Below are 27,182 nucleotides of genomic sequence, written 5' to 3' on the forward strand. Positions count from 1 at the left end.
TTGGAAGTCAGCGTAAAAGATTGCAAAATTTTATGTGCAGATTACATAGAACATTACAGCGCAGTACAGGCCCTTCAGCCCTTGATGTTGCACTGACCTGTGAAAATAATCTGATGCCCATCTAGCCCACACTGTTCCATTATTATCCATATGTATGTCCAATGCCCATTTAAATGCCCTTAACATTGGCGAGTCTATTACTGTTGCAGGCAGTCCGTTCCACACCCCTACTACTCTCTGAGTGAAGAAACTACCCCAAATATCTATCCTAAATCTATCACCCCTCAATTTAAAGCTATGTCCCCCGTGTCAGCATTCACCATCTGAAGTGTTACCTTCATAAGCTTTTGCACTCAAAGCTTGACCCAAACTCGAAACTACCCATACCACCACAGAGAAATAATCATAAGTCGGAATTTCAGTGAATCATATCCATTTTTAAGGTTCAGTAGAGGTTCTAAAATGTAATATTTTTTACTGAATGGACATGAATTGTCAGATTAAAAGCTTTTAAAAGAGAGATATATATAGAGAAAGAAACTAACATACCTGGCAAAATGCTTAAATGGTTTAGAATAATTTTTATATTGTTTTTAAGTATTTAAAGTGGGTTACACATAGATGGTACATTAAATGCGCTGACTAAACACTTATTTACTAATTCTACCAAAGCCAGTAAGTTTCTTTAGTGTGTAGCTAAGACCCTAATAATGGATTACTATTGTATTCTATGTAATGTGGTTTTATAAATAACATTCCATACATGATGCAGTTACATGTCCAATCTACTCATTTGAATATATTCGATTGTATCTAAAATCAAATCAGATACAGAGGATCCTCGATTATCCGAAGGACACGGACGGGGAGTATTTTGTTCAGTTAATCGAATTCTGGATAACATGTTTTGCGATCTTGCCAGATAATCTGATAATCAGATAATAGAATGCCAGATAATCAAGTTTCCTCTGTAGATGCAATCACTGCTGGAATTCAGTGTGGAGAATTCTGAACCATTTTTATTTTTCTTTGGTTAAGGGTACATCAGAGAGTTTTTGAATAATTTCTATATAATACTCATTTATGAAAAAGAGTTTGTGGATTTTGAGAAGATTTGTAGCTCAGGTTGAGGTTCTGTATGTAGGTTTACTCACTGAGCTGGAAGGTTTGTTTTCAGACGTTTCATCACCATACTAGGTAACATCTTCAGTGAGTCTCTGGATGAATCACTGGTGGTGTAGCCCACTTTCTATTTATATGTTTGAGTTTCCTTGGGTTGGTTATGTCATTGTCTGTTCGTTTTCTCATGGTGATAAATGGGATCCAAGTCAATGAGTTTGTTGATGGAGTTCCGCTTGGAATGCCATACTTCTAGGAATTCTCGTGCATGTCTCTGTTTGGCTTGTCCTAGGATGGATGTGTTGTCCCAGTCGAAGTCATGTCCTTCCTCGTCTGTATATAAGGATACTAGTGAGAGTGGGACATGTCCCTCGCTCATTTACCACCGCCTGAGAAAAAGCACAGGAAATTACATCACCGTAGGAAATGACATCGCCACAGGAAATGATGTCACCAACCCGAGGAAATCCAAGCGTATAAATAGAAAGACTGCACCACCAGTGCTTCATTCAGAGGTTCACTGAAGATGTTACCTAGTATGGTGACAAAACATCTGAAAATGGACCTTCCAGCTCAGCAAGCAAAACCTACAACATGAAAAAAAGTGGCTGGGGTATGAAGAAAAGCAGGTCGAAGTTTGCTAGAAGTCATCCATGCAATTAGTGACTAGGGGGAACCAATTGCTTGCCCAATGGAAAAAGAAAGAGAGAAGAAAGTTATGATCACCTTGATTCACTCAGATATACCTCTCAGCCAACAGTTAAAGGATGATCTTAATGGAGGCTCAGGATTCGTTACCAGTCAGCTCTCCTCCATCTGCAGGTATGTGTTGTGGAAAAACTAGAACAGAGAAGAACATTTAAACTGTCAAATGAACCAAATCCTCAGAAATAATTTATTAAGTTTGAAAAGAATAGCTCTGTAATTTGTATTTGTTTGCAAGTTATGCATGAAAATAATTAATGAAGTGAGGGTGACTGCCCTTGATACCAAGGAAGTAATTACATGTATATGGCATCGAGCTAACCTGAGTAAACTGGATTCAATGGGAACTGGGAGAACACTGGCACAAATAAAGGTGGTTGTAGTTGTTGGAGGTGAATATCTTGAACCCAAGCATATCAATGCAGGATTTCCTCAGGGTAGGTATTTTAATTAGCCAGTTTATATATACATTATAACCCAACCCTGGAGCAGCTGGGATTTAAACCTCTTGGCTCAGAGGTTGACACAATAATATTGCACCAAGGGAGTCCTATCAGCTTTTTTTATTCACTCTTGTAACATTTACATCACAGGTTGGACCAGCATTTATTGCCCATTTCTAGATGCCCTTGAGAAAGTGGTGATGAGTTGCTTTCTTGAACCACTACAGTTCGTGTGTTGTAGTTTGACCCACAATGTAATCAGAGGAAATTCCAGAATTTTGACCCTGCGACAGTGAAGGAATGGTGATGCATTTCCAAGTCAAGATGGGAAGTGACTTGGAAGGAAACTTGCAGATGATGGTGTTCTCGTGCAATAGCTGCTCTAGTTCTTCCAGATGGAAGTGGTCATGGATTTAGAAGATGCTGTCTAAGGATATTGGCAAATTTCTGCAGTGCATCTGTAAGATGGTACAGATTGCTTCTGTTCAGTGTCTGTAATGGAGAGAGTGGATACTTGTAGATGTGGTGTCAATCAAATGGGCTGTTTTGACTTGAATGATGTCAAGCTTCTTGAGGGCCGTTGGAGCTGCACTCATTCAGGCAAGTGAGGAGTATTTCATCACACTCCTGACTTGTTTCTTGTTGATGATGGACAGATTTTAGGGAGTCAGGAGTGAGATACTTGCTGCGGTATTCTTAGCCTTTGATTTGCCCTTGGAGCCACAGTATTTATATGGCTAGTCCAGTGCAGTTTTTAGTCAATGGTAATCCTCAAGGTGTTGGTAGTTGGGGTTTCAGTGATGGTAATGTATTGGATGTCCAAGTGTGCTGATTATATTTCTCTTATCGGAGATGGTCATTACATGGTATTTATATGGCATGGATGTTACTTGCCACTTCAGCCCAGCCTAGATATTGTCCAAGTCTTGTTGCATTTAGACATAGGGTGCCTCAGTATCTGAGGAGTCGCAAGTGGTGTTGGATGTTGTGGAGTCATCAGTAAATAGCTCCACTTTTGACCTTTATTATGGAGGGAAAGATTTTGATGAAGCAGCTGAAGATGGTTGGGCCGAGGACACTACCTTAAAGTCTTTCTGCAGAGATGTTCTCAAGCTGAGGTGATTGACCTCTAATGACCACAACCATTATCCTATGTGCCAAACAACAGAGAGTTTTCCCCTTGATTCCCATTGACTCCAGTTTTGCTAGTCAAATGTGACCTTGATATGAAGTGCAGCTATTTTGTCCTTGCTTGAATCAAGAAAATAATGAGCTCAGGAGCTGAAAACCCCTGGTAGAACCTAAACTGTGTGTAGGCTATTGCTGAGCAGGTGTATTGATAGTACTGCTTAATAGTACTATTGATGACACCTTCTGTCACTTTACTGATGATTAAGAGCAGACTGATGGATGGTAGTTGGCCAGGTTGGATTTGTCCTGCTTTTTGTGTACAGGACGTACCTAGGCAGTTTTCTACATTGTCTGGTGGCTAAGTCTACAAGAAATTGGAGAAAGTATAGGCCATTCAGCCCCTTGGGCCTTCTCTGTCATTCAATAAGATCATGGCTAATCTGACATTCCTCACAGCCACTCTCCTGCCCTTTCTCCATAATCGTTGGTTCCCTATGAAATATACACACGTACTGTGCCCCCACTGTTCTCTATGGCGCAGAGTTCCAAAGACTCTTAACCCTTTGAGGGGAGAAATTCTCCCTCATCTCAGCCTTAAATTGGTACCCTTTTATTGTATACACTGTCCATACAGGGAAACATTTTCTCAGGTGTCAGTGTTGTAGCTGTACAGGAACAGTTTAGCTCGAGGTGTGGCTCGTTCTGAAGCATAAGTCTTCAGTACCGTTGTCAGGCCCCAAAGCCTATGCAGTAATCAGTGCTTCTGATCATTTCATGATACCAAGTAATGTGAATTGAATTTGCTGAAGACTGGCATTTGTAAGATTGGGGGTCTCTAGAGGAAGCTGGGATGGATCATCAACTCAGATTATTACGAATGTTTCAGCATTATCTTTTGCACTGATGTGCTGAGGTCACTATCATTGAGGATGAGGACATTTGCGGAGTCTCTCCCACCAGTAAATTATTTAATTGTTCCGCCATCTACAAGTGAACTTGGCAGGACACTGCAGAGTTTAGATCTGATCTGTTGATTGTGGGATTGCTTAGCTCTCTCCATCACTTGCTGCATTTGCTGTTTGGCACGCAGATAGTCCTGTGTTGTAGCTTCCCCAGATTGATATTTCATTTTTTAAGGTATGCCTCATGCTGATCCTGCAATCTGCATTGAACCAATGTTCATTCTTGGCTTGGTGGTAAAGGGGATATCATGGATGACATTGGAGTATGGTTCTGCTGCTCCTAATGGTCCACAGAGCCTTATGGGTGTTCCGTCTTGAGTGGCTAAATCTGTTCAAAATCTGTTTGCATTTAGTATGGTGATAGTGCCACGTAAAGTGATGTATTCTCGATTTGAAGGCGGGACTTGGTCTCCACAAGGACTGTGCAGTGGTCACTCTAACATTCGCTTCCTTCACATTCGATATACAGTGACGGTAGCGTGTATCATTACAGGATGTGCTGCAGCAACTCATCTAGACTCCTTCAACCGTGATTTTGATCACTAGGAAGGACAAGGAAGGCAGATACAAGAGAACATCGCCACTTGCAAATTCCCCTGGAAGTCGCATACTATTTGACTTGGAATTATATCACTACTCTCTTGTTTTTGTAGTCATGAGATGAAAACTAGGAATTTGATTCACTGTGGAGTGTACCTGCACTCCAAGGACTTCTGCGGTTAAAGAAGGTGGCTCACCATCACTTTCTCCAGGGCAATTCTGGATGGACAATAAATTCTGGCATGACTAGTAACACCACATCTCGTGAACAAAACAAAAAAAAAATTTTGACTTTATTGGGACCTTACTGAGGTTCATATGTTACTATACTTCAACATACTGTTTCATAAAGATTCTGTTAAATTTACTTAATGTTGGCAAGCTGGAAAGGTCAGCCTTTGTTGTCCATCCAAATTTGCACAGGTCATAGACAGCCTTCTCAAATTGCTCAGTAGTTTGATGCAACTTAGTGACTTGTTCAGCACTTCAAATGTCAGCTCACAGTGACCTGAGTGACTGACAAGCCAAACCTTAAAAGTTATTAGTGAACTTGTGGGTGTTTGCAGCTTCTATTGAGAGCAGCTTTTTAAAACTGAATTCAAACTGCTGTGGTGCAATTTTAGCTTGCTGTCATGATTATTACCTTCAGACTCTGAACTACTTGTCCAATACCATAAGCGCAGTGATACTGTAGATACACTTTTCGAACTGAAACTTAAATCTGTTCTTCAAGCGTCATGTGCATATAAAATCTAAATATTTTTTCTTGGACTTTGATTGTAGCCTGGAATTAGTCCTGAGGTGAGGAGAAGACTTGGTGAAGCTGCTGTCCAAGCTGCGAAAGCTGTCAATTATGTAGGAGCTGGTAAGTAAACATTCAATACAAATAATAGAATCAGATCCTTATTGTGGACTCTAGACTTTTTAAAATCAGTGGCCTATCGGGGCTAAAAAGATGTATGAGGATTTTTCTCCAAGCATAGCTGATGCCATTCTGTCAAGCTGTTCAAAGGCAAAAGGTTGAAGTAATTTGGTGGCAACTTTTAATTTAATGTTTTTCTGTTTATAGGAGCAGAATGCAAATAAGAGGTGAGCAGAAAGGAACAGGACAACAACAAGTACTTGCATTTATGTAGCAATTTAAATGTAATAAAACAGGACTGTTTCCAAACAAAAATTGACACTGAGCCACACAAATAAGTATTAGAGCAGATGCCTAAAAACGTGGTCAAAGAGGTATGTTTAAAGGAGGACAAAGGGATAGAGATGTTTATGGGGAGAATTCCAAAACAGTGGGGACTATTCAACAGAAAGCAAGGACACCAATGGTGGAGAAATTAAAATAGGAGGTGTGCAAGTCGCCAGATCTGGAAAAGTGTTATCTGGGAGATTTGTCGAGCCATAGGTGATTCCGGAGACGGAGAGGAACCAAATCATGGGGAAATTTGAAAACAAGAATATTTTTTGAAATCAAGGTACTACCATCCCAGAAGATCAGCTAGTGCAGGGATGAGTAACATGTGATGTGATCTTTGTTTTAATTTCTTTTGGGATGTGAGCATTTTTGGCAAGGCCAGCATTTGTTGCCAGTCCCCAGTTGACTTAGGAAGCATTTAAAAGTCTACTACATTGTTGTGGTTCTGGAGTCACATAAGGCTAAATAAACTGGGTAAATAAAGAAAAGCCAAAGAACTGTGGATACTGGAAATCAGAATCAAAGCCAGAAATTTCTTTAAAAACCAGCAGGTTCTGCAGCATCTGTGGAGAGTCAAGATTAGAGTGGTGTTGGAAAAGCACAGCAGGCCTCATTTCTGATGAAGCATTTTTGCCCGAAATGATTTTTCTGCTCCTTGGATGCTGCCTGACCTGCTGTGTTTTTCCAGCACCACTCTAATCTCCAGCATCTGCAGTACCCACTTCTGCCTCTGTGGAGAGACAGCAAAGTTACTGTTTTGGGTCCAGTGACCCTTCTTCAGAGACAACAGATATCTTACTTTTCCTTGAGACGTTAATGAACCAGATGTGATTTTATGATAGTAGTTTCATGGTCACCTTATTATGCTAACTTCCAATAGTTGGCTTCAAGAGTCTGAGAACAAGTTTATGGTCATTTATTATCCAAGTGAACACAGGGAGAGTATTTTTGAGACTTGCAAGAATAACTGAATACCAAAACATTCACTACCTTTATATCACATGGTCATGTAGCCATCTCATTATCCGAATTCCAATCTTATTTCAATCTCATAAGAAACAAGTGTATACTCTAGTCCCAAGTTCATATCTCATCCAGGTTTAGAACAAAGAACAAAGAAAATTTATAGCCCAGGAATAGGCCCTACAAGCCTGAGCCGATCCAAATGTACTGTCTAAACCTGTCGGTCAATTCCTAAGCATTTATATCCCTTTGCTCCCCACCTACTCATTCATCTGTCCAGACGCATCTTAAATGAATCTACCGTGCCTGCCTCTACCACCTCTGCTGGCAACGCGTTCCAAACGCCCACCACCCTCTGTGTGAAGTACTTGCCACGTGTATTCCCCCTTAAACGTTCCACCTCTCACCTTGAAAGCATGACCTCTCGTTATTGAATCCTTCGCCCTGGGAAAAAGCTTGTCTCTATCCACCCTGTCTATACCCTTCATGATTGTGTAAACCTCAATCAGGTCCCCCTCAATCTCCTTTTTTCTAGTGAAAATAAACCTAACCTACTCAACCTTTCTTCATAGCTAGCACCTTCCATACCAGGCAACCTCCTCGTAAACCTTCTCTGCACCCTCTCCAAAGCATCCACATCCTTTTGGTAATGTGGCGACCAGAATTGTACACCGTATTCTAAATGCAGCCAAACCGATGTCTTGTACAATTTTAACATGACTTGCCAGCTCTTATACTCAATACCCCGTCCAATGAAGGCAAGCATACCATATGCCTTCTTGACCACTCTATCCACCTGTGCAGCAACCTTCAGGGTACAATGGACCTGTACTCCCAGATCTCTGCCCATCAACTTTTCCCAAGGCTCTTCCATTCATTGTATAATTCGCTCTGGAATTAGACTTGCCTAAATGCATCATCTCACATTTGTCTGGATTGAAAGCCATCTGCCACTTTTCTGCCCAACTCTCCAGTCTATCTATATTCTCCTGTATTCTCTGACAGTCCCTTATACTTTCTGCTACTCCATCAATCTTTGTGTCATCTACAAACTTGCTGATCATACCAACTTAATCTCATCATAGCCAGGTTGTCCCTGATAATTTTAACTTCAACCTTTATATATTTATTTCATCCTACATCTTACCTCCCACCCCTCCCCGCCCCAACTTTCATTATCCTAAGAAGTTAACCCTTTATCAATCCCAAGACCTTTCTGAAAGGTTCCTGTTGTTCTTGGCCTTCATGGTGTATAAGGTTTAACTAGAGAAGTGTTCTCTTTTATGGTGAAGATTGAAGTTCCTATCATATTACTAGTCCTGTGTCATTACCAGTCCAGTTCCTTTACCACTATGCCACAAGGAGATTAGGTTACAGCTAGCATAGTTTTAGATGAGCTCAAGTTTATGGAGGGTGGAATATGGGAGAACAGCCAGAAGAGCATTAGAATAATTCGAAGGAAACAGAAACATGAATAAGAATGTTAGCAGTAGATAACTTGAGGCTGGGACAGTCAGCAATATTATCCCAATAGATTTAAGACCATTTTGATAATGGAATAAAAACACAAAATGTTTTTAGGAGAGAGAAACTGAGTTATTGGCTACAGGGAAGGATTCTACAGTGTAACCCTTACAATGAAAGTCACCTCTAGGATGAGAATTTACCTGACTTAGAAAGTAAAAAGCCATCAGGAGCTAAGAATAATTTTACAGTGCTTCCTGAAGAATGAGCGACAGTTAGTGATAGTGTAACATATAATCATAGTGGGAGATACTGTGTCATGCTAAAAGTTAAATGGGAATCTACATTTGTGGTTTAAATTATAAGTTACGTACAAAAAGAAAGATTTGGGCAACAGTACTTTTTGTAATTTGTTACAGTAAACAAACTGTTAAAAAGCAACTTGAAGTTTGTGTTATTGGTCTGTACAAAGATTGTAACAAAATGGTTGGAGCTGGTAGGGAGAAAACAGGTTTGAATACAGTGGCTTCTGACTTCTCATTATTAGAACATAGAACAGTGAAACACAGGAGCAGACCTCCTGGCCCACCACATCTAGGAATACTGCAGTGAGTAACTTCTCTCCTGACTCTCCAAAGCCTGTCAGTCACCTACAAGATGCAAATCAGGATGTGTGATGGAATTACCCTCACTTGTCTAGGTGGGGGCAGGTCCAACAATACTCAAGAAGCTTGACACCGCTTGATTGACACTGCATTCACTCCTCACCGCCACCGATGCTCAGTAGCAGTAGCATGTAGTATCTGTGAGATGTAGTGCAGATATTTGCCAAAGATCCTCGGTCAACACCTTCCAAACTCAGGACTATTTCCATCTTGAAAGAGAAGGGTCGCAGATGCATGGGAACACCACCACCTGCAGGTTTTCATACAAGCCAGTTTACCACCCTGCCTTGAAAATATCTCACTGTTCCTTCACTGCCAATGGACCAAAATCCTGGAATTAATTCCCTAAGGGCATTATGGGTCTACCTCCAGTACATGGAAGGCAGTTATTCAAGAAGCTAGTTCATTGTCACCTTCTCAAGGGCAACTAGAGACAGCACTGGCCAGCCAGTGACACCAACATCCCACAAATGAACTTTAAAAAACATCTGCACTGACCATGATTAAAGACAAAAAAAACTGCAGATGCTGGAATCCAAAGTAGACGGGCAGGAGGCTGGAAGAACACAACAAGCCAGGCAGCATCAGGAGGTGGTGAATTTGAAGTTTTGGTTGTAATCCTTCTTCAGGATTGCGGGTAGGTTTAGAGGGGATTGCAGATAAAGGGTGTGACGGAGGGGGGAGTGCAGGGTGGTGACATGGGATAGGCGAAGGTAGGTAGAGGCTCCGATGTGGTTCGTCAATGGGACGAATGTATCCGGTTTCTGAGGAGAAGTGGGGATGGAGGTGGAGGCTGGGAAGGGAGTCGGGGGATGGGAAGGGAGGTTATTTGAAATTGGAGAACTCAATGTTGAGTCCTTCAGGCTGTAGGCTGCCCAGACAGAAGCTGAGGTGTTGTTCTTCCAATTTGCGGTCTGATTCGCTGTGGCAATGGAGAAGGTCAAGATGGATGATGTTGGAAAGGGAGTGGGACTGACCATGATGCCATTCTACACTAATCCCACTTATTTCCACTTCATCTACATTCCCCTATCCTCTTCTTCTTCTATAGTCCTAACGATCTATTCTCTCTTCGTATGTCAGTCTTGCCATTCAAAGAATCGGTCTGGTAAACCTTTGTTACACTCCCTCCATAGCTAAAATCTCCTTTCTCAGATCATGAGGCTAAAACTGCACACAATGCTCGGCAAGTGTGGTCTATCCAATCATTTGCAGGACTGCACTTAATTTTTAAAAAAGTTGACCTTATTCAGTGCTGGATGGTGAACAGTCAGTATGTCGTAATTAGGTAGAGTGGAGTGGTTGAAGGGGGATGGTGAGGTGGGGCTGAATGTAGTCAATGAACATGTGGAACCTGATGTGTTCTCAGAAGATGTCTATTAATGGCACATGAACAAAAAATAGAAGGGAGCCAAGGATATATTATTGGGAATCACTGGTGGTAATGATACAGCAGTAAGAAGAGAAACCATTACAAATAATTCTGTGGCTACTGCTGGATAGTTAGGAATAGGATCAGGAGATTGCATTCCCTTCCAGCTAGATGAGAGGCTTTGGAGGAGGATGTTGTAGTCAGCAGCCTCAGATATTATGGGGAGGTCAAGACGGATGAGTAGAGATAATTTACATTGGTCATATTCAGATGGGATGGAAATTGTGACTTTGATAAATGACTTGAGTACAGTTGGTTCTGCTATAACGTGCATTTCTTCAATGTGAATTGGCTTTAATGCGATTGAAGAACTTAGACCATTATTTTTAGACCGTTAACCTTTCTTACCTGTATTGGCTATAATGTGATTTCAACTATTGCGCGATTTTCTTATAATGTGCGATCACATGAGAACCGAACTGTTGCGTTATATCAGAACTGATTACTGTATCTGGACAATAACCTAACTGGAGGTCAGAAAAATTGGGCATAGTTTGGGAAGCAACAGCATGTTCAATATTAAGAGGAAAGTTCAAGATTAAATCTTATTTTCAAGAATCGAGGGGTCAGTTGTAGGTTTTTTTGAGGAGAAGGTAGCTAGAAATTGTGGTTGGATGGTCAGTGGTTTATTAGCGTTAGGTCTGAGGAAGTAGGCCTTATGAGTGAATTAATTGACAGCATGACGAGAGAGTGAGAGAAGAGAAACTGGAACCAGAACCATGGACACAAATAAGAAGAGATCTCCATTTTAAGACAGATAGGGAGAAACGTTTTCTTTGGGGGTTGTTAGTGTGTGGCATACCCTTTCTTAGAAAATCATGGAAACTGGATCATTGAATTTATTCAAAGCAAAGTTAGATTTTTGATAGGCGCGGAAGTCAAGGGTATGGGGTATGTGGAGTCTGGACAAGAACTGCATAAGCCATGATCTGATTGAATATTGGAGCAAGCTCAAAAGGACAAATGACCTACCCTTGCTCTTAAGGCAAAAGTGAGGACTGCAGATGCTGGAGATTAGAGTCTAGATTAGAGTGGTGCTAGAAAAGCACACAGGCAGCATCCAAGGAGCAGGAAAATCAGTGTTTTGGGCAGGAGTCCTTCATCAGGAAACGTTGACTTTCCTGCTCCTCAGATGCTGCCAGACCTGCTGTGCTTCTCTACCCTTGCTTTTAAGTCCTATATTCCTTTGTACGATGCAAGTACAGAGCTAGGACAGAGGGAACTTTTAAAAAGTTGACGGATGGATATTTGAATAGGAAGGGTTTGGAGAGATATGGGCCGGGTGCTGGCAGATGGGACTAGATTGGGTTGGGATATCTGGTCGGCATGGACGGGTTGGACCGAAGGGTCTGTTTCCATGCTGTACATCTCTATGACTCTGTCGTAGAAAACAGGGAAGTTGCAGGAGCAGCTCTTCAGATGACAAAGAAGTCCAAAATATCTCTTACTTTACGTTAGAGAATGAGGATGAAGAGTCTGAGGAGAGGGTTTAAGAAGATAGTTTGTAATAGTAAAAGAGAAGCTGGATATTACTTTTGTATTCCTGGATGGTCTTGGAATATTAAGCAGTTTTGATAAAGGAATAGCAGAAACTATCAGTGCTTTGTGATGCAGCAAGATGTGGCCATGAATGGCTAAACTTTTTGTTTCGAATGAATGTTCAAATCCACTCTCCTTGGATTTAAGGGATTAGAGATTATGGCTCTTATGCGGAAATGATCAGGGTGAGAGAGAGTGCAATGATGTGAACAGATCTATGTGGCAGGAGGACAATCTCTGTATTATAACATTCTGTGGTATTGTGTTTTTGTACTTCAGTATACTTTGTTCCTCAGGTTTTCCAATATTAGAAAAGATCAAATAATGTCCAGATACTCATACTGACTAGATTAGATTCCCCACAGTATGGAAACAGGCCCTTTGGCCCAACAAGTCCACCTGACCCTTCAGACCCATTCCCCTACCCTATATTTACCCCTGATTGATGCACCTAACACCATGGGAAATTTAGCATGGCCAGTTCACATCTTTGGACTAAGGGAGGAAACTGGAACACCCAGGAAACCCACATTTGCACATTCTCCCAGTGTCTAGACCCTACACAGACAATTGCCTGAGGTGGGAATCGAACCTGGGTTTCTAGTGCTGTGAGGCAGCAATGCTAACCACTGAGCCACCGTGCCACCCGTGACCTTGTGACATTCTCTCCATTGCCAAGGTTGCCTACTTTCACTTCCATAACATTGTCAATTTTCGCAACAACTTCTGAAAAGCTGAAATCTCAACCATGTTTTTGTTGCTTCCAGACTGTACTCTTCTTCTGCCTAGTTTCCCAACTTACACCCTTTGTAAACTTGACTTCAACCAAAACTCTGTTGTCCGAATCTTAAGTTGATCCAAGTTCCATTCGCTTATGTTTGGCGGTCTACGTTGCTTGACAATGTAGTCAATGGGAGCCAATATCTTGAATATAAAATTGCATTACTGGCTACCAGTCCGTCCATGGTTGTACTTGTCTACCTCTGTTAACTCTTCCCATCCTATAAATCTTAGTATCTCTGTTCTTCGCCAATTCTGATCTCCAGATCCCCAATTTCTAGTGATTACATTAGGAACTGTTCCTTCAGATGCCTAGATAGCAAATTTTGGAAACAAAAACAGAAAATGCTGGAAAAGCTCAGCAGGCCTGGCAGAATCTGTGGAGAGAAACCAGAGTTTGTTTTGGGTTCAGCGACCCTTCCTCAGAACTGGGATTTTGGATTTGACTCCCTAAATCTGTGCTTTGAGACATCCCTTTAAAACCTGATTCTTTGGGATGGCATGGGGGCTCAGTGGTTAGCACTGCTGTCTCACAGTGCCTAGGACCCAGGTTTGATTCCAGCCTTGGGAGACTGTGTGGAGTTTGCACATTCTCCCAGTGTTTGTTTGGGTTTCCTCCAGGTGCTCCAGTTTCCTCCCACAATCCAAAGATGTGCAGGTAAGTTGAATTGGCCATGCTAAAATTGCCCATAGTGTTGTGTGGGTTAGGTGCATTAGTCAGGGGTAAATATAGAGTTGGGTAATGGGTCTGGGTAATTGACTGTTCAGAGGGTTGGTGTGGACCTGTTGGGCCAGATGGCCCGTTTCCACATTGTCGGGGTTCTAAGATTCTTTAGCCAGGTCTTTGATAACATATCCTGATCTCTCCTGATGTGGCTCAGTGTCAGATTTTGTTAACACGAGATATTCTGCTACTTAAATGCACTATAGAAATGCAAGTTGTTGTTGTGTCACTTGCATTTTGTATATCAGATTGATAGGAGAAACTCCATATATAAATTTTTGTACCTTGGATCTCTCTAGTTTGTTGAAATCGCAATTCAAAACATGTGCTTCTCCTCTAACTTATCCTTCCCCAAAACTGCAAACCTAAAACCCTTTATCCCGCAGGCATTCATTTCTTTTAGAATCACAGGCTTTTTAAAGCTTTCAATCATTTTTAGATGTCATTTAGTCATCAATTCCTAATGTCTTGTTCTCCTTTGCTCTTTGCAAAACAAAAAATATGGTGTTATGCACAGTTGCCTGCTCCTACCTTTATTTCTCAGTTTAAAGAAAGGAAGTCCCATCAACACAATGCATTGATTTGTATTGAAACTATTTTATAATGTACATTATTTCCACTTTTGTAATTCCTGTTTATCATTGCTTATTGCCATTTGAAACAGAACTATACAACTTCTGGTGATAAATCTGTGCTGATTATAGCATGTTGCAATACATTTGTATTTTGAAGAAATACATTGAAATTGTGAAGAACATCTAAATTTATCTTCCAACTTTTGATTCCCCTCCCCTTCCCACTTCAGAAGTAGCAGCAATAGCTCTGGAAATTGAACCTCCTTCTGCAGTATTTAATATTTGAATATGATGACCTTCATTGGCTTCACAGTTAGGTTTACATAAAATGGAATTTGAAATGGTTGATAACAACGTGAGCTGCAAAAATATCTTTGCTATCATTTGAACCAACATGTTTGAGGTCATAGCCTCATCGTCCAATATCATCTTATGAATGTACCATATGTTTGCATGATTTGTAAAGTAGCTACAAGTGTCATTTCATGTGCTGTGCCTGGATAAACCATAATATTCTGAGAAATCATGTACCATGCCAAATGTTCGCACTATCTCATACTTTTTGGATAGGTCCCAGTAAAAACATTTGGCCACGTCTACTGCATGTATGTAACAATGTCATGCAATCAGCGAGATATCCTTTCCTCAAAAGGTAATGCTACTAAACAAGAAATATATTAGATAAGTCCCAGTCAGACAGATTTTACTTAATTTTTTTTCCAAATACTTAATTTAAGGACTTCTCCATACACTCCTGCAATTGTCAATTTCATTAATATAATGGATGACTGAAGGTGCTATTGTCCATAGAGATACTCTTCGATGCACCTGCACAAATTCGTAAGCAGGATTGATACATTTTGAACAAATTGAAACTTTAATTTCTTTCTGTTTCTACTTAAGTATTATGTACCCATACTTTTCAATTTTAACCTTAATTTAGAAACATAGGTTACAGGAATAGGCCATTCAGCCTTTGAGCTTGGTCTGCCATTCAGTAAGATCCTAGCTGATCATTTAACTCAGTACCTAGTTCCTGCTTTCTCCCTATATTCTTTGACATTGTGTGTTATGATTGTATTCTAACTAGTTATCTAATTTAATTTGCAACTGTCTCTAAGTTACATTTTAAAACTAAGTATCATAATTATCTGTCTAATTAGTAGTTCCCTCACTTTGACACTTTTCACATAATGTTAAATCTATTTATCTCGAACATTTTAAAAAGAGATTGCTGCTATTTGGATGTGAATATGAACCTAAACACAGTTTCAATGTTACTTTGACTTTTGCAGATGAGTTGTTTTATGACATATTGTGCCAAATAGAGTGATAAACAATCGAATATTGAGTTGTGATGAAGTCATGGATTCACAATATAAACCAGTGTCTTGGTTTTCAGGGACAGTAGAATTTATCATGGACTCTCAGCATAATTTTTATTTCATGGAAATGAACACAAGATTACAGGTGGAGCACCCAGTCACTGAGATGATAACAGGAACTGATCTTGTTGAATGGCAACTTCGGGTGGGTGAAAATAGTTGTTTCTCATAGTTTATGTTCTATTGGGCTTAAACCTTTAAGTCACGACTTTCATAAAACTGATGGAAAGTAGTGAAATGTTTGGTCTCAAACTACAGTTTTATTCATATACCAGAAAAGGTTCGAAAATATCTAAAGGTTTCCACTCTCTCTACTACAGAGGAACCCCGATTATTTCTCATTCGATTATCCAAATTTTGGATTATCCGGACAAGATCGCAAGGCCCCAATGCTTTGCATTCAATTATCCAAACAAAATACTCCCGCCAGTGTTGTTCAGATAATCAATGTTCCTCTGTATTTTACTGTTATTTCCATATCTTTAGAATGCAAGAATCTCTCTAACATTTGATTAGCAGTGAGCATGGTGATGTTGCATGGTTGAAGACATTGCAACATCTTGGAAACTTGAGTTGGATTTAACTGGGAATGTAATCCTTGTAATCACTTGCCCCTATCCTCCACCAATGAAATGTCCATTACAAGATTGTCCACTTGAAATTCAACACAGCGATATTATATATTTTCTAATTAACCCATGCAGAGATATTATTACACACCTCGGGAGCAGGTAGGATGAACCTGGGACTCTTGGCTAATACTGCACAACAAGAATCCTCAAGTACAGTTATATTATATCGGGAAGAACCTTCATTGTTTCAGGGTGAGACTTCCATCCCCATTTGGGATGGAGTTGAGAGATGCCAGGCAATGTGATTGACTAGAATAGAGGATGCTGGAGAATCTCAGCAGGTCTGCCATCATCCGTGGAGGGCGAAACAGAGTTAATGTTTTGTGTATGATATGGCTCTTCTACATCTGAATGAATGGATAGCAAGATGGCAGGCAAGCCACATGTTATGTAAGAACCCATGCCTTCAAACATGCTCGTGGGGTGACAGATAGGGCTGCTAAAAGTGTGCTGTATAGCTAAGTGCAGCATGCTTCAGGAGACATTTTGGTAGAGGATGTTACAGTAACTGTTAAGGAAGTGTAGATTGTTTAGTTCTGTGTGATCCTTCAACCCGAAACATTAACTCTGATTTCTGTCTACAAAATGCAGCCAGGCCAGCTGAGCTTTTCCAGCAATTTCTCTTTTTGTTTCTGACCTACAGCATCTGCAGTTCTTTCAGTTTTTTTACTGCAAAAGTAGGTTTATCTCACAGCTTACGTAACCTCTGGGATAAAGCCTGTACTTTTGAATTGTTCTCTATGTCACCAATTTGAATTGACCCTTTTTAATATATTATCAAATTTAATGCACTAACTTTGGAGCAGAAATGGAATTTGAGAGTTTTGGATCTTAGGGAAAGTATCTTAAACATTAGGTAAAAATTTTGTACTGCTATTCAGAGATAGCTTTATGTAAGAATGAGTAATAATCAATCACAACAGTTACGAGAGCCCTGGTGGTCTTTCATGATTAACTATCATCTGTTTCTGGGAAGATGATGGTGACCTTTCTTCACAGCTTTCCCAAAATATCTCATTTATTATTTGGAATCCACAACTTGCCGCTAATTTGAACCCATGAGCTTTAGATTGCTAATCAGTACTATACTACAATGCCACGGTCTCCTTGAAGGATCATTGATGAGTAGAAGAAATCAGAATAAAGAATTAATTCTGTTATGCAATGGTTGATCTTTAGTGTGTGCATGAAATCACACAGAAACATGACCTGGTCCAATGTATTTTAATTAATTTGAATAAAATTGATGTTCTATAAGTAGTACAATTACAAATCCTGTTGAGGAATGAAAACGAATTGATATTTTTTCATCAAATGTCAGGTTGCGGCTGGAGAGGAACTTCCTATGACACAGAAAGAACTCTCTGTCAAAGGTCATGCATTTGAAGCAAGAATTTATGCAGAAGATCCAAGTAATAACTTTATGCCGGGAGCCGGGCCTTTAATCCATCTGTCAACACCTGTACCAAATGCTTTTACAAGAATTGAAACTGGAGTCAAGCAAGGTATTGAAGTTATGCCAGGCATTACCATCTTAATTACATTTTAAGTAAATATCTTTTTTTCCATACAAGTGGATATTCATTTTCTTTTCAGGTGACGAAGTCTCTGTACACTATGATCCAATGATTGCCAAGCTGGTGGTTTGGGGCGATGACCGTACAGTGGCACTAAATAAATTAAAATATTGCTTGCATCAGTACAATGTAAGTATGCAAACAATTTGTATTTCTAAAAATTAGATTCAGTACCTGATGATCAATCCTTGCTGAAATAAATCACACATTTGTATGAAGATTATATAGCTGATGCGTTTTAATATATATCCACAGGAAGGTAAATACAGTAATCATAAAACTTGTTCACTTTGGGATTTTAATAGTGTTCAGGATAGGCTTAAGACTAAAGTGGGACCCAGATAAATGTATCTCATTGACAGCGATTTATTACTGAAGTAAGAGATGCTGGAGAGTCAGTCAATAAGTGTGGTGCTGGGAAAGCACAGAAGGTCAGGCAGCAAGTGAAGAGCAGGAGTGTCGATGGTTTGGGCATAACCCCTTCATAACTTCCCTGATGAAGGATTTATGCCCAAAACGTCAACTCTTCTGCTGTTCGAATGCTGCCTGATCTGCTGTGCTTTTGCAGCACCACACTTTTCGACAGTAATTTATTACACTAAATTATGACTTGCTCTCTTCTCATTTGATAATGGAACTCTGTTGAGGTATGATCTCCACTCATTTTACTCACTTACAAATACTGAGCCCATGCATATGATAAAGGAACAAAAGTAAGCCACATAGTATTTCAGCCTGCCCTGCCATTCAATATGATCATGGATGATCTGATTTTAACCTCTACAGTGCTACATATCTCCGTAAATTTCATCCTCTTGCAAATCAAGAATTTCTGTAACTCTGCCTTAAAGGTATTTAAAGATTCTACATTCACTGCCTTTTAAGGAAGGGAATTCCAAGGAAATGTCAGCCTTTTGAGAGAAAAAGAAATTTCCTTATCTCTGTTTTAAATGGTGCCCACTCATTTTTAAACAATAACCCCTAGTTCTAGATCTCTGACAAGAAGAAACATCTTTTCAACATCCACTCAGTTAACTCTCACCAGGATCTTGGATGTTTCAATTAAGTCACCACTGACTCTTCTAAACTCCAGAGGATACAGGCCCAGCTTATCTAGCTTTTCCTCATAAGGCAATCTGCTGATTTCTAGGTATCTGTCTAATAAACCTTCTCTGAACTGCTTTCAACACAGTAACATCGTCTCCCAAGTACAGTGATCAGTATGGTACACTGTACACAGGATGCCGTCTCACCAATGTCATGTATGACTGAAGCATAACCTACTCTTGCATTTGGTTCATCTTGCATAAAGATAACATTTTGTTAGCTTTCTTGATTACTTGCTGTACCTGCCTGCATGCTAACCTTCTATGATTCATGCACTGGAAATCCAGATCTCTCTGCATCTCCACATTTGGCAACCACATAGATAATATGCTTTTCTATTCTTCTACCAGAATGGACATTTTCACACTTACCCGCATTGTACTCCATTTGCCAGATTCTTGCCTATTCATTTAACCTGTCTATGTTTGTTTGTAGGCTCCTTGTGGCCTCTTCATAACTCACTTTTCTACCTATTTTTGTGTCATCAGCAAATTAAGCAACTATATCTTTGATCCCTTCATCCAACCCATTTACATAAATTGTAAAAAGTTGAGCCCCCAAAACCAATCCCTGTGGTAGCACACCACTTATGACATCCTGCCAACCTAAAAAGACCTAGTTATTCCTACTCTCTGCTTTCTGTTAGCCAGCCATTCTTTCAACCGTGCCAATATCTTACACCATGTTAAATTCTTCAATAACCTTTGATGTGGCTCTTTATTTAGTGCTCCAATCGGTTTAGCAAAGAAAAGAAAATAAGCTTTAAAAACTATAGCTACATGACAATATGTCTAAATATAGAGTAGAAATGAATAAGTGTGCAAAGAATTTTACTTTTCACTCTTCCCCTCTATCTCGGCATAATTTTTAATTATACTACAACAAAGGATCCAGATCTTTTTTCTCTTAATCGATGAATTACTCCCCTTAACGTTCCAGGTGCACTATTTAAACGAGCGGCTAGCCATAGCCGTCTGAAGCAACCCGTGCTTCAGCCCAGGGAAGAAGAACCCCATTTATAGTGTGCTGAGTGAAAACAGTAAACAGTTCATATAAACTTGAAAATACAACTACAAAAACTACCAAATCAAAACTTCTAACAACTACTTCTACAATGACCCAACATATAACACAGATAAAAGACTTTCCCCCTTGCCCACCGGAGGCGCTGATACCACCCACTTACCCCTCCATGGCTCCTTCTAGCTGAAGCCACACCCCAAACCCAGACAAAACAAAGCATATAAAAATCACATGTATCTTGCAACAAGAAAATTAAAAGTGGGCAGTCAACCCATCCCATCCATACTTTGACCCTAGGCAGTCTTGGTAAAAATAAAGGAAACCCCACTCCCTGTGCTATAAAAGAGAAACAAAAAGGGAAATGATAGATAAACAAAGGATAACAGGAGGGGAGAAAGAAGGGAGAGTAGAGAGAGGGGGGAAAAAAGGAAGACCCCCACATATTAAGGAGACAAACCAGGGAAACCAGACAAACTACAGAAAAAACAGTGAGCACAATTGTCCATATTTTTTGAGCCAGACAGTCTATTTTAAGTCGTCCAGGATGTCCTTTGCCTTTTCCGATGAGTCAAAATTAAACTCCGTGGCTGAAACTTAATATTGCCGGATATCTATCAGAGTACTGAATATTCAAAGCCTCCGTTTTACCTCATCAAAGGCCTTCCTCTTACTGCTCTCGGCTGCAGAAAGTCTTGAAAGAACATGATTCTTCATCCTTTATAAATCAGAGCTTGTGGATCCTTCCCCAGTGCTCGAGAAACTTCCAGCACCATTTGCTTGTATCTATAATGCTGGAGTCACATTAGGATCGGCTGGGTGCACTGGTCCGATCTGGGCTGCGCATTGCGACCCGATGGGCCTACTCATCCTGCACCCGGTCCACCCCAGTGTCCTGCTTCAAAACCTGTGGGAGCCATTGCTTCAAGAAGCTGATCAGCTGGCCTCCCTATTCCCGCTCTGGCAGCCTGATCAGGCGGATATTCCTCCGATGGCCTCAGTTTGAGGTCGGTAACAACAATGACTGCAAATGCTGGAAACCAGAGTTTAGATTAGAGCTGTGCTGGAAAAGCACAGCAGTTCAGGCAGCATCCGAGGAGCAGTAAAATCCTTCTTTAGGGACCGCAATTTCCCTTCCCATGTGGTTAAAGATCCCCTCCAACGCATCTCGTCCACATCCCGCACCTCAGACCCCACCCCTCTAACCGTAACAAGGACAGAACCCCCCCCGATGCTCACCTTCCACCCTACCAACCCTCGCATAAACCAAATCATCCGCTGCCATTTCCGCCACCTTCAAACGGACCCTACCACCAGGGATATATTTCCCTCCTCACCCCTTTCCGCCTTTCGCAAAGACCGTTCCCTTCGTGACTACCTGGTCAGGTCCACGCCCCCCTACAACCCACCCTCCCGTCTTGGCACCTTCCCCTGCCACCGCGGGAATTGCAAAACCTGCGCCCACACCTCCATCCAAGGCCCCAAAGGAGCCTTCCACATTTATCAAAGTTTTACCTGCACATCCACCAATATAATTTATTGTATCCGTTGCTCCCGATGCGGTCTCCTCTACATTGGGAAGACTGGACGCCTCCTAGCAGAGCGCTTTAGGGACATCTCTGGGATAACTGCACCAATCAACCACACTGCCCTGTGGCCCAACATTGCAACTCCCCCTCCCACTCAGCCGAAGATATGGAGGTCCTGGGCCTCCTTCACCGCCGCTCCCTCACCACCCGACGCCTGGAGGAAGAACATCTCATCTTCTGCCTCGGAACGCCTCAACCCCAGGGCATCAATGTGGACTTCACCAGTTTCCTCATTTCCCCTTCCCCCACCTCACCCCAACTCCAAACTGCCAACTCAGCTTACTGCTCCTCGGATGCTGCCTGAACTGCTGTGCTTTTCCAGCACCACTCTAATCTAAACTCAATTTTTGAGGTCGTTGACTTGTTCGATTAAGGCACGTACCTGCCATCCAGGGCCTGGCCCCGTCCTTTGAAGATTCCACTGCGGTTCCGGAAGTCATGGCCCACTGCTCCACCTCTACGATGCTGGATCTCCTGGTCATGCTTCTGAAGCTTGGCCGAGATTGGTTCCAGCCTGGTCTGCATCTCCTCCATTGCTGAATTGATCTTCTCTCGGAGTTTCACGAACTCCGAGACCAGGCTGTGCTCCACAGGTTAGTCCCCAGAGGCGTTCATGGAGTCTGACACCACGGTCACAGGTATGTCTGGTACTGCAAGGGCATACCCTGCTTGTTGCAATCCTTTTCCCTTCGTCATTTTCATTTCTTTAAAAAAAGCACTGAAACTAATAAATAACAGTTCTAGCCGGAATGGGACGATTGGGCGCAGCAGTTTGGGCGCTGGCATTTTGGCACGGCTGTTTGGGCGCCAGCCCATTTGGCGACGGACGTTTTGGCATTAGGAAAAAATGTTGATTGATTCATCATCATTCAAAGGTAGAACTTTAAAAAGTTTTAGAACTGTAATTTTATTGAAAAATAAAAGCATTACATTTTGTTACACTAAAGCTGTCCATACAGACAGATTTACAAATAATGTTCTTAGCACCAAGACATCTATCGCCAAATGGGTTGGCACCAAATAGGTTTGGCGCCCAAACGGCTGTGCCAAAACGCTGGCACCCAAACAGCTGCGCTAAAATGTACCAAACCCGTTCTAGCTGTCTAAAACCGGTGATTTATACCATAATGGGTCAAAAAGGCGGGTGAATGCACACTTCATCTGGGTTTCTGGGCAGAGCCTACTGGATTGCCGCCATCTTGGATCTCCCCAAAGGATCCCGATCAAACACAGAATATGGATTTTCTAGATCTAATGAATTTGACTTAAATGTAAATAAATGCAAAGGGAAAAACAAACCATTTAATGGAAATTTGATAAATGGGACCAGCATTAAACTTCTAGATCAATATCTGACGGTACAGATCAAAGTGATGTTTTCCTTTGTTTTTGTGTTAATGTTGCTTTTTATCTTGTAGCTTTGATCAGAAATATAATTTCCATTTTGACTGAAGAGAACTGTCTGATAACTTTTGTCACTCACCTTTCCCTATTAATAGTCAAGATTAGAGTGGTGCTGGAAAAGCACAGCAGGTCAGGCAGCATCCCAGGAGCAGGAAGAATCAACATTTTAGGCAAAAGCCCTTAATCAGGAAAGCCTGTTAATATACTATTGACAAATTTGAAGTTTGAGAGTCACAATGGACTTAAAACATTGCATCTGTTTCTCTCTTCACAGACCTGATGAGTTTCTCTAACATTCTCTGTGTTTGTTTCAGATTTCCAACATCTGGATTATTTTACCTTTATTGCACATAATTGATCGTTTTTGTATTATGACAGATTGTAGGCTTAAATACCAACATAGATTTCTTACTCTGTCTTGCTGCTCATCCTGAATTTGAAGCTGGAAATGTGCACACAGACTTTATCCCTCAACACTATGATGCACTTTTCCCAAAAAAGAAAGCAACCAGTAAAGATGTCCTGTGCCAGGCAGCACTTGCTTTAATACTGCATGAAAGAATTCAGACTGACAAGTTTAAGGCATTTTCACATGGTAAGACCTCCTTGTGACCTACGTATACTCCATTTTAAAAACACTGATATACTTGCATGTAATCATTTTAAAATTACTTTTTCAGATCCATTTTCTCCATTTGCAAACAATAGTGGGAGACGATTGAATATTTTGTACAGCAGGAATCTTGTGTTACTTGATGGGCAGAACAGTAAGTATTATGTCGCTAACACAACTTAGTTGTAATCTTAGTTCTTGTGTTGTTGCTCATGCTAATAAGTTTCAAATGATATTACTCCCAAGCGATGCACACTGACAAATAATAAGATAGTAGTTTGTGGTAATAAGACAGCTGAAACATCAAAAATAGTTTTGTTTATAGATTTAATCCTATAATAATAACCTGTAATAACATAATTTCACTTGAAGAAATTAGAAACTGTCTGCAATTTTTTTCACCTGTTCTCTAAATGGGTTTTTGAATGATTAACTTTCATCATATTCCATAATTATTCCAAACCTTTTCTAAAGTCATTTGCTTACAACCTTTTGCCTTCCACTTTTCAAAAAAACTCCCATTGCAATTCTTATTTCTTTGTTTTAAAAGAAATTGTCTTCTGAGGTTTTTATGGTATAGACTGTATAAATGTTTAACACTTATAAGACAAACGTTTAAAACTCAAATACAGTCCCATCAATAATAACAACATTAATTGTAGAATTCACAACAAAAAATACTAGTTGAAATAAGGTACAATGCCAGATTTATATAGAATCATAGAGCTGTACATCATGGAGACATATCCTTCAGTCCAACTTGTCTGCGCCAATCAGATATCCTAAATTAAGCTTGTCCCATTTGCTAGCATTTGGCCCATATCTCTCTCAACTCTTCCTATTCGTATACCTATCCAGATGCCCTTTAAATCTTATAATTGTACTAGTCTCCATCACTTTCCCTGGCAGATCATTCCATATATGTACCACTTTCTGCATGAAAAGGTTGCCTCTTAGGTCCCTTTTAAATACCCCCTAGAAAGGAAGTTGGCAGTGAGCCAACAGACTAGAAACAAGCCTGCTTTGCAACGATAACGTGATGTGGGTGGGATATGTTGCCTAACTGTGGGATTTCCCACCCCTCACTAGGAGCTAGTACCATGGGACTCCTGTTCAATTTTATTGAATCCGGGCAGGTTTAGAAAGTTTAGGGAGGTGGGACAATAGATGTTGGATTTTCAGAGCAGGCAGATGGAAAGAAGGGTGGGATTCTATCTTCAGACAGATGTGCCCCTGAGGTGCAGCAAACACCCCCAGAAGATAGTCCCTGCCCACTTTCTTTTCATTGTTTTATGAACTTCTTCAAAAAAAAGCTCCCCAGTCTCACCCAAACTACTCATGTAACTTCATTTGGTGTGGCCTGCATATTATCAGAGTAACTTGAGCTTGTCATGATTTTGGCACCCTCCACATTGAACAGACTGAACAAAACAGCTAACTACAAATAATGAAGCATAATGTAACAAGCACCTAAAAAATTTAGCATTTTAACTGGAACAAAAATTGTGCCTTTGTGTGTAGATTTGAAACATGTCAAAGCTGTTGAGTATGTTAGATGGTTAGACTTTGGATATTAATGTGGTAAGGTCACAGGAAGGTAGAGTTGATACTTAAGATCAGCCTTGATGCGATTCAATGGTGGAGCAGCTGCAAAGAGTTGACAAGCTTACTTATGCTCGTATTTCTTATGTTTATAACTCCTTAACATTGCAATGTATAATGCTTGCATTTGTTTCTTTGCTTTTAATTTTCTCCCTGTCCTAAAAAGAGGTCAATATTGATGTGACATATAACCGTGATGGAACTTACAGTATGAAGGTAAGCAAAGAATCTTACTCAATAGAAAGACATGTGCTAAAGGTATTCATCTTGTACTTGCTAGTACAATGGAAGAAGATCGAATTTCAAATGATGGTGGCAATTTATGCTGCAGGAGAAAAGGGTGCTGATTTGTTGACAAATTGAGTCTGCTTAGCTGAGGCATTACCATAGCAAAAGCAATAGTAAACCGGAACAACCACCGCACCCTCCTCCCAACTCCCAGGCAATTCAATTAGGGCATCAGGGTCAAATACATTATTTTGTTTTTAAAGCATGAGTCCCTCTGCATGAATGTATATCTAGCAAGCATACATGAACCATGTATGAGCTCAGCTAATTATGTTTTATCGGTTGTGTCAGGATTGTTCAGTAAGTGCTACCTAAACATGAAGTTACTCTAACGGAGATTTTGGATTTTGCAATCATGATCTGATTGCAATAGATTCTGATTTATATTTTTGTTAAAATAGTTTGCTTTGTGACGAGAAAGATGTATGATGTATGTGGAACCTGAAGAAAATAAATGCTATATTCCTAGATCCCTATAGTACTTGAGTCTGCACTGACCCTCTGAAGAGCATCACAGCCAACTCACCCCACCCACTCCTATTCCCATAACCCCACACATTTACCATGGCTAATCCACCTAGCATGCACATCTCTGTACACTACGATGAAATTTAGCATGGCCAATCCACCTAACCTGCACATCTTTGGACTGTGGAGGAAACCAGAACACCCAGAGGAAACCCTCATAGACACAGGGAGAATGTGCAAACTTCACACAGACAGTCGCCTGAGGCTGCAATCGACCTGGGACCCTGGAGCTAAGGCAGCTTTGCTAATCACTGAGCTATTGTGCCAACAGGTTAACAACTATTCTGCTGCCATTTGCTGCGTTCGACATAGAACATTGAACAGTACAGCACAGAACAGGCCCTTCACCCACGATGTTGTGCCGACCACTGATCCTCATGTATGCACCTTCAAATTTCTGTGTCCAGGAGTCTCTTAAATGTCCCCAATGACCTTACTTCCACAACTGCTGCTGGCAACGCATTCCATGCTCTCACAACTCTGTGTGTAAAGAACCCACCTCTGACATCCCCTCTATACTTTCCTCCAAACAGCTTAAAACTATGACCCCTCGTGTTAACAAATTATGCCCTGGGAAAAAGTCTCTGGTTATCAACTCTATCTATGCCTCTCATCATCTTGTACACCTCAATTAGGTCCCTTCTCTTTCTTCCTTTTTTCCAATGCAAAAAGTCCGAGCTCAGTCAACCTCTCTTCATAAGCAGCATCCTGGTACATAGAACATAACAGCGCAGTACAGGCCCTTCAGCCCTCAATGTTGCGCCACCCTGTCATACTAATCTGAAGCCCATCCCACCTACACTATTCCATTTACATCCACATGCCTGTCCAATGATGACTTAAATGTACTTAAAGTTGGCGAATCTACTACCATAGCAGGCAAAGCATTCATACCCTTACTACTCTGAGTAAAGAAACTACCTCTGACTTCTGTCTTATACCTATTTCCCCTCACTTTAAAGTTGTGTCCCCTTGTGTTTGCCGTCCCCAGACTTGGGAAAAGGCTCTCCCTGTCCACCCTATCTAACCCTCTGATTATCTTGTATGTCTCTATTAAGTCACCTCTCAACCTTCTTCTCTCGAACGAGAACAGCCTCAAATCCCTCAGCCTTTCCTCGTAAGACCTTCCCTCCATACCAGGCAACATCCTAGTAAATCTCCTCTGCACCCTTTCCAAAGCTTCCACATCCTTCTTATAAT

General features: G+C 40.8%; 1 protein-coding gene across 4 annotated transcripts in view; it reads left to right on the top strand.

The window, feature by feature from the left end:
* The window catches only part of mccc1 (methylcrotonyl-CoA carboxylase subunit), a 78,310-nt gene that overhangs the window by 31,934 nt on the left and 19,194 nt on the right, over window positions 1-27,182 (top strand). For all 4 annotated transcript variants that reach the window (XM_043702346.1, XM_043702344.1, XM_043702345.1 and 1 more), the window contains exons 9-15: window positions 5,684-5,765; window positions 15,640-15,767; window positions 17,576-17,759; window positions 17,851-17,960; window positions 23,330-23,546; window positions 23,632-23,718; window positions 25,333-25,382. In XM_043702346.1, the coding sequence (XP_043558281.1) occupies window positions 5,684-5,765; window positions 15,640-15,767; window positions 17,576-17,759; window positions 17,851-17,960; window positions 23,330-23,546; window positions 23,632-23,718; window positions 25,333-25,382 (858 nt within the window). The remainder of the gene's footprint in view (window positions 1-5,683; window positions 5,766-15,639; window positions 15,768-17,575; window positions 17,760-17,850; window positions 17,961-23,329; window positions 23,547-23,631; window positions 23,719-25,332; window positions 25,383-27,182) is intronic.

The sequence above is a fragment of the Chiloscyllium plagiosum genome, chromosome 13 (genome assembly GCF_004010195.1).
Source record: "Chiloscyllium plagiosum isolate BGI_BamShark_2017 chromosome 13, ASM401019v2, whole genome shotgun sequence".
In the NCBI taxonomy this organism is placed as follows: Eukaryota; Metazoa; Chordata; class Chondrichthyes; order Orectolobiformes; family Hemiscylliidae; genus Chiloscyllium; species Chiloscyllium plagiosum.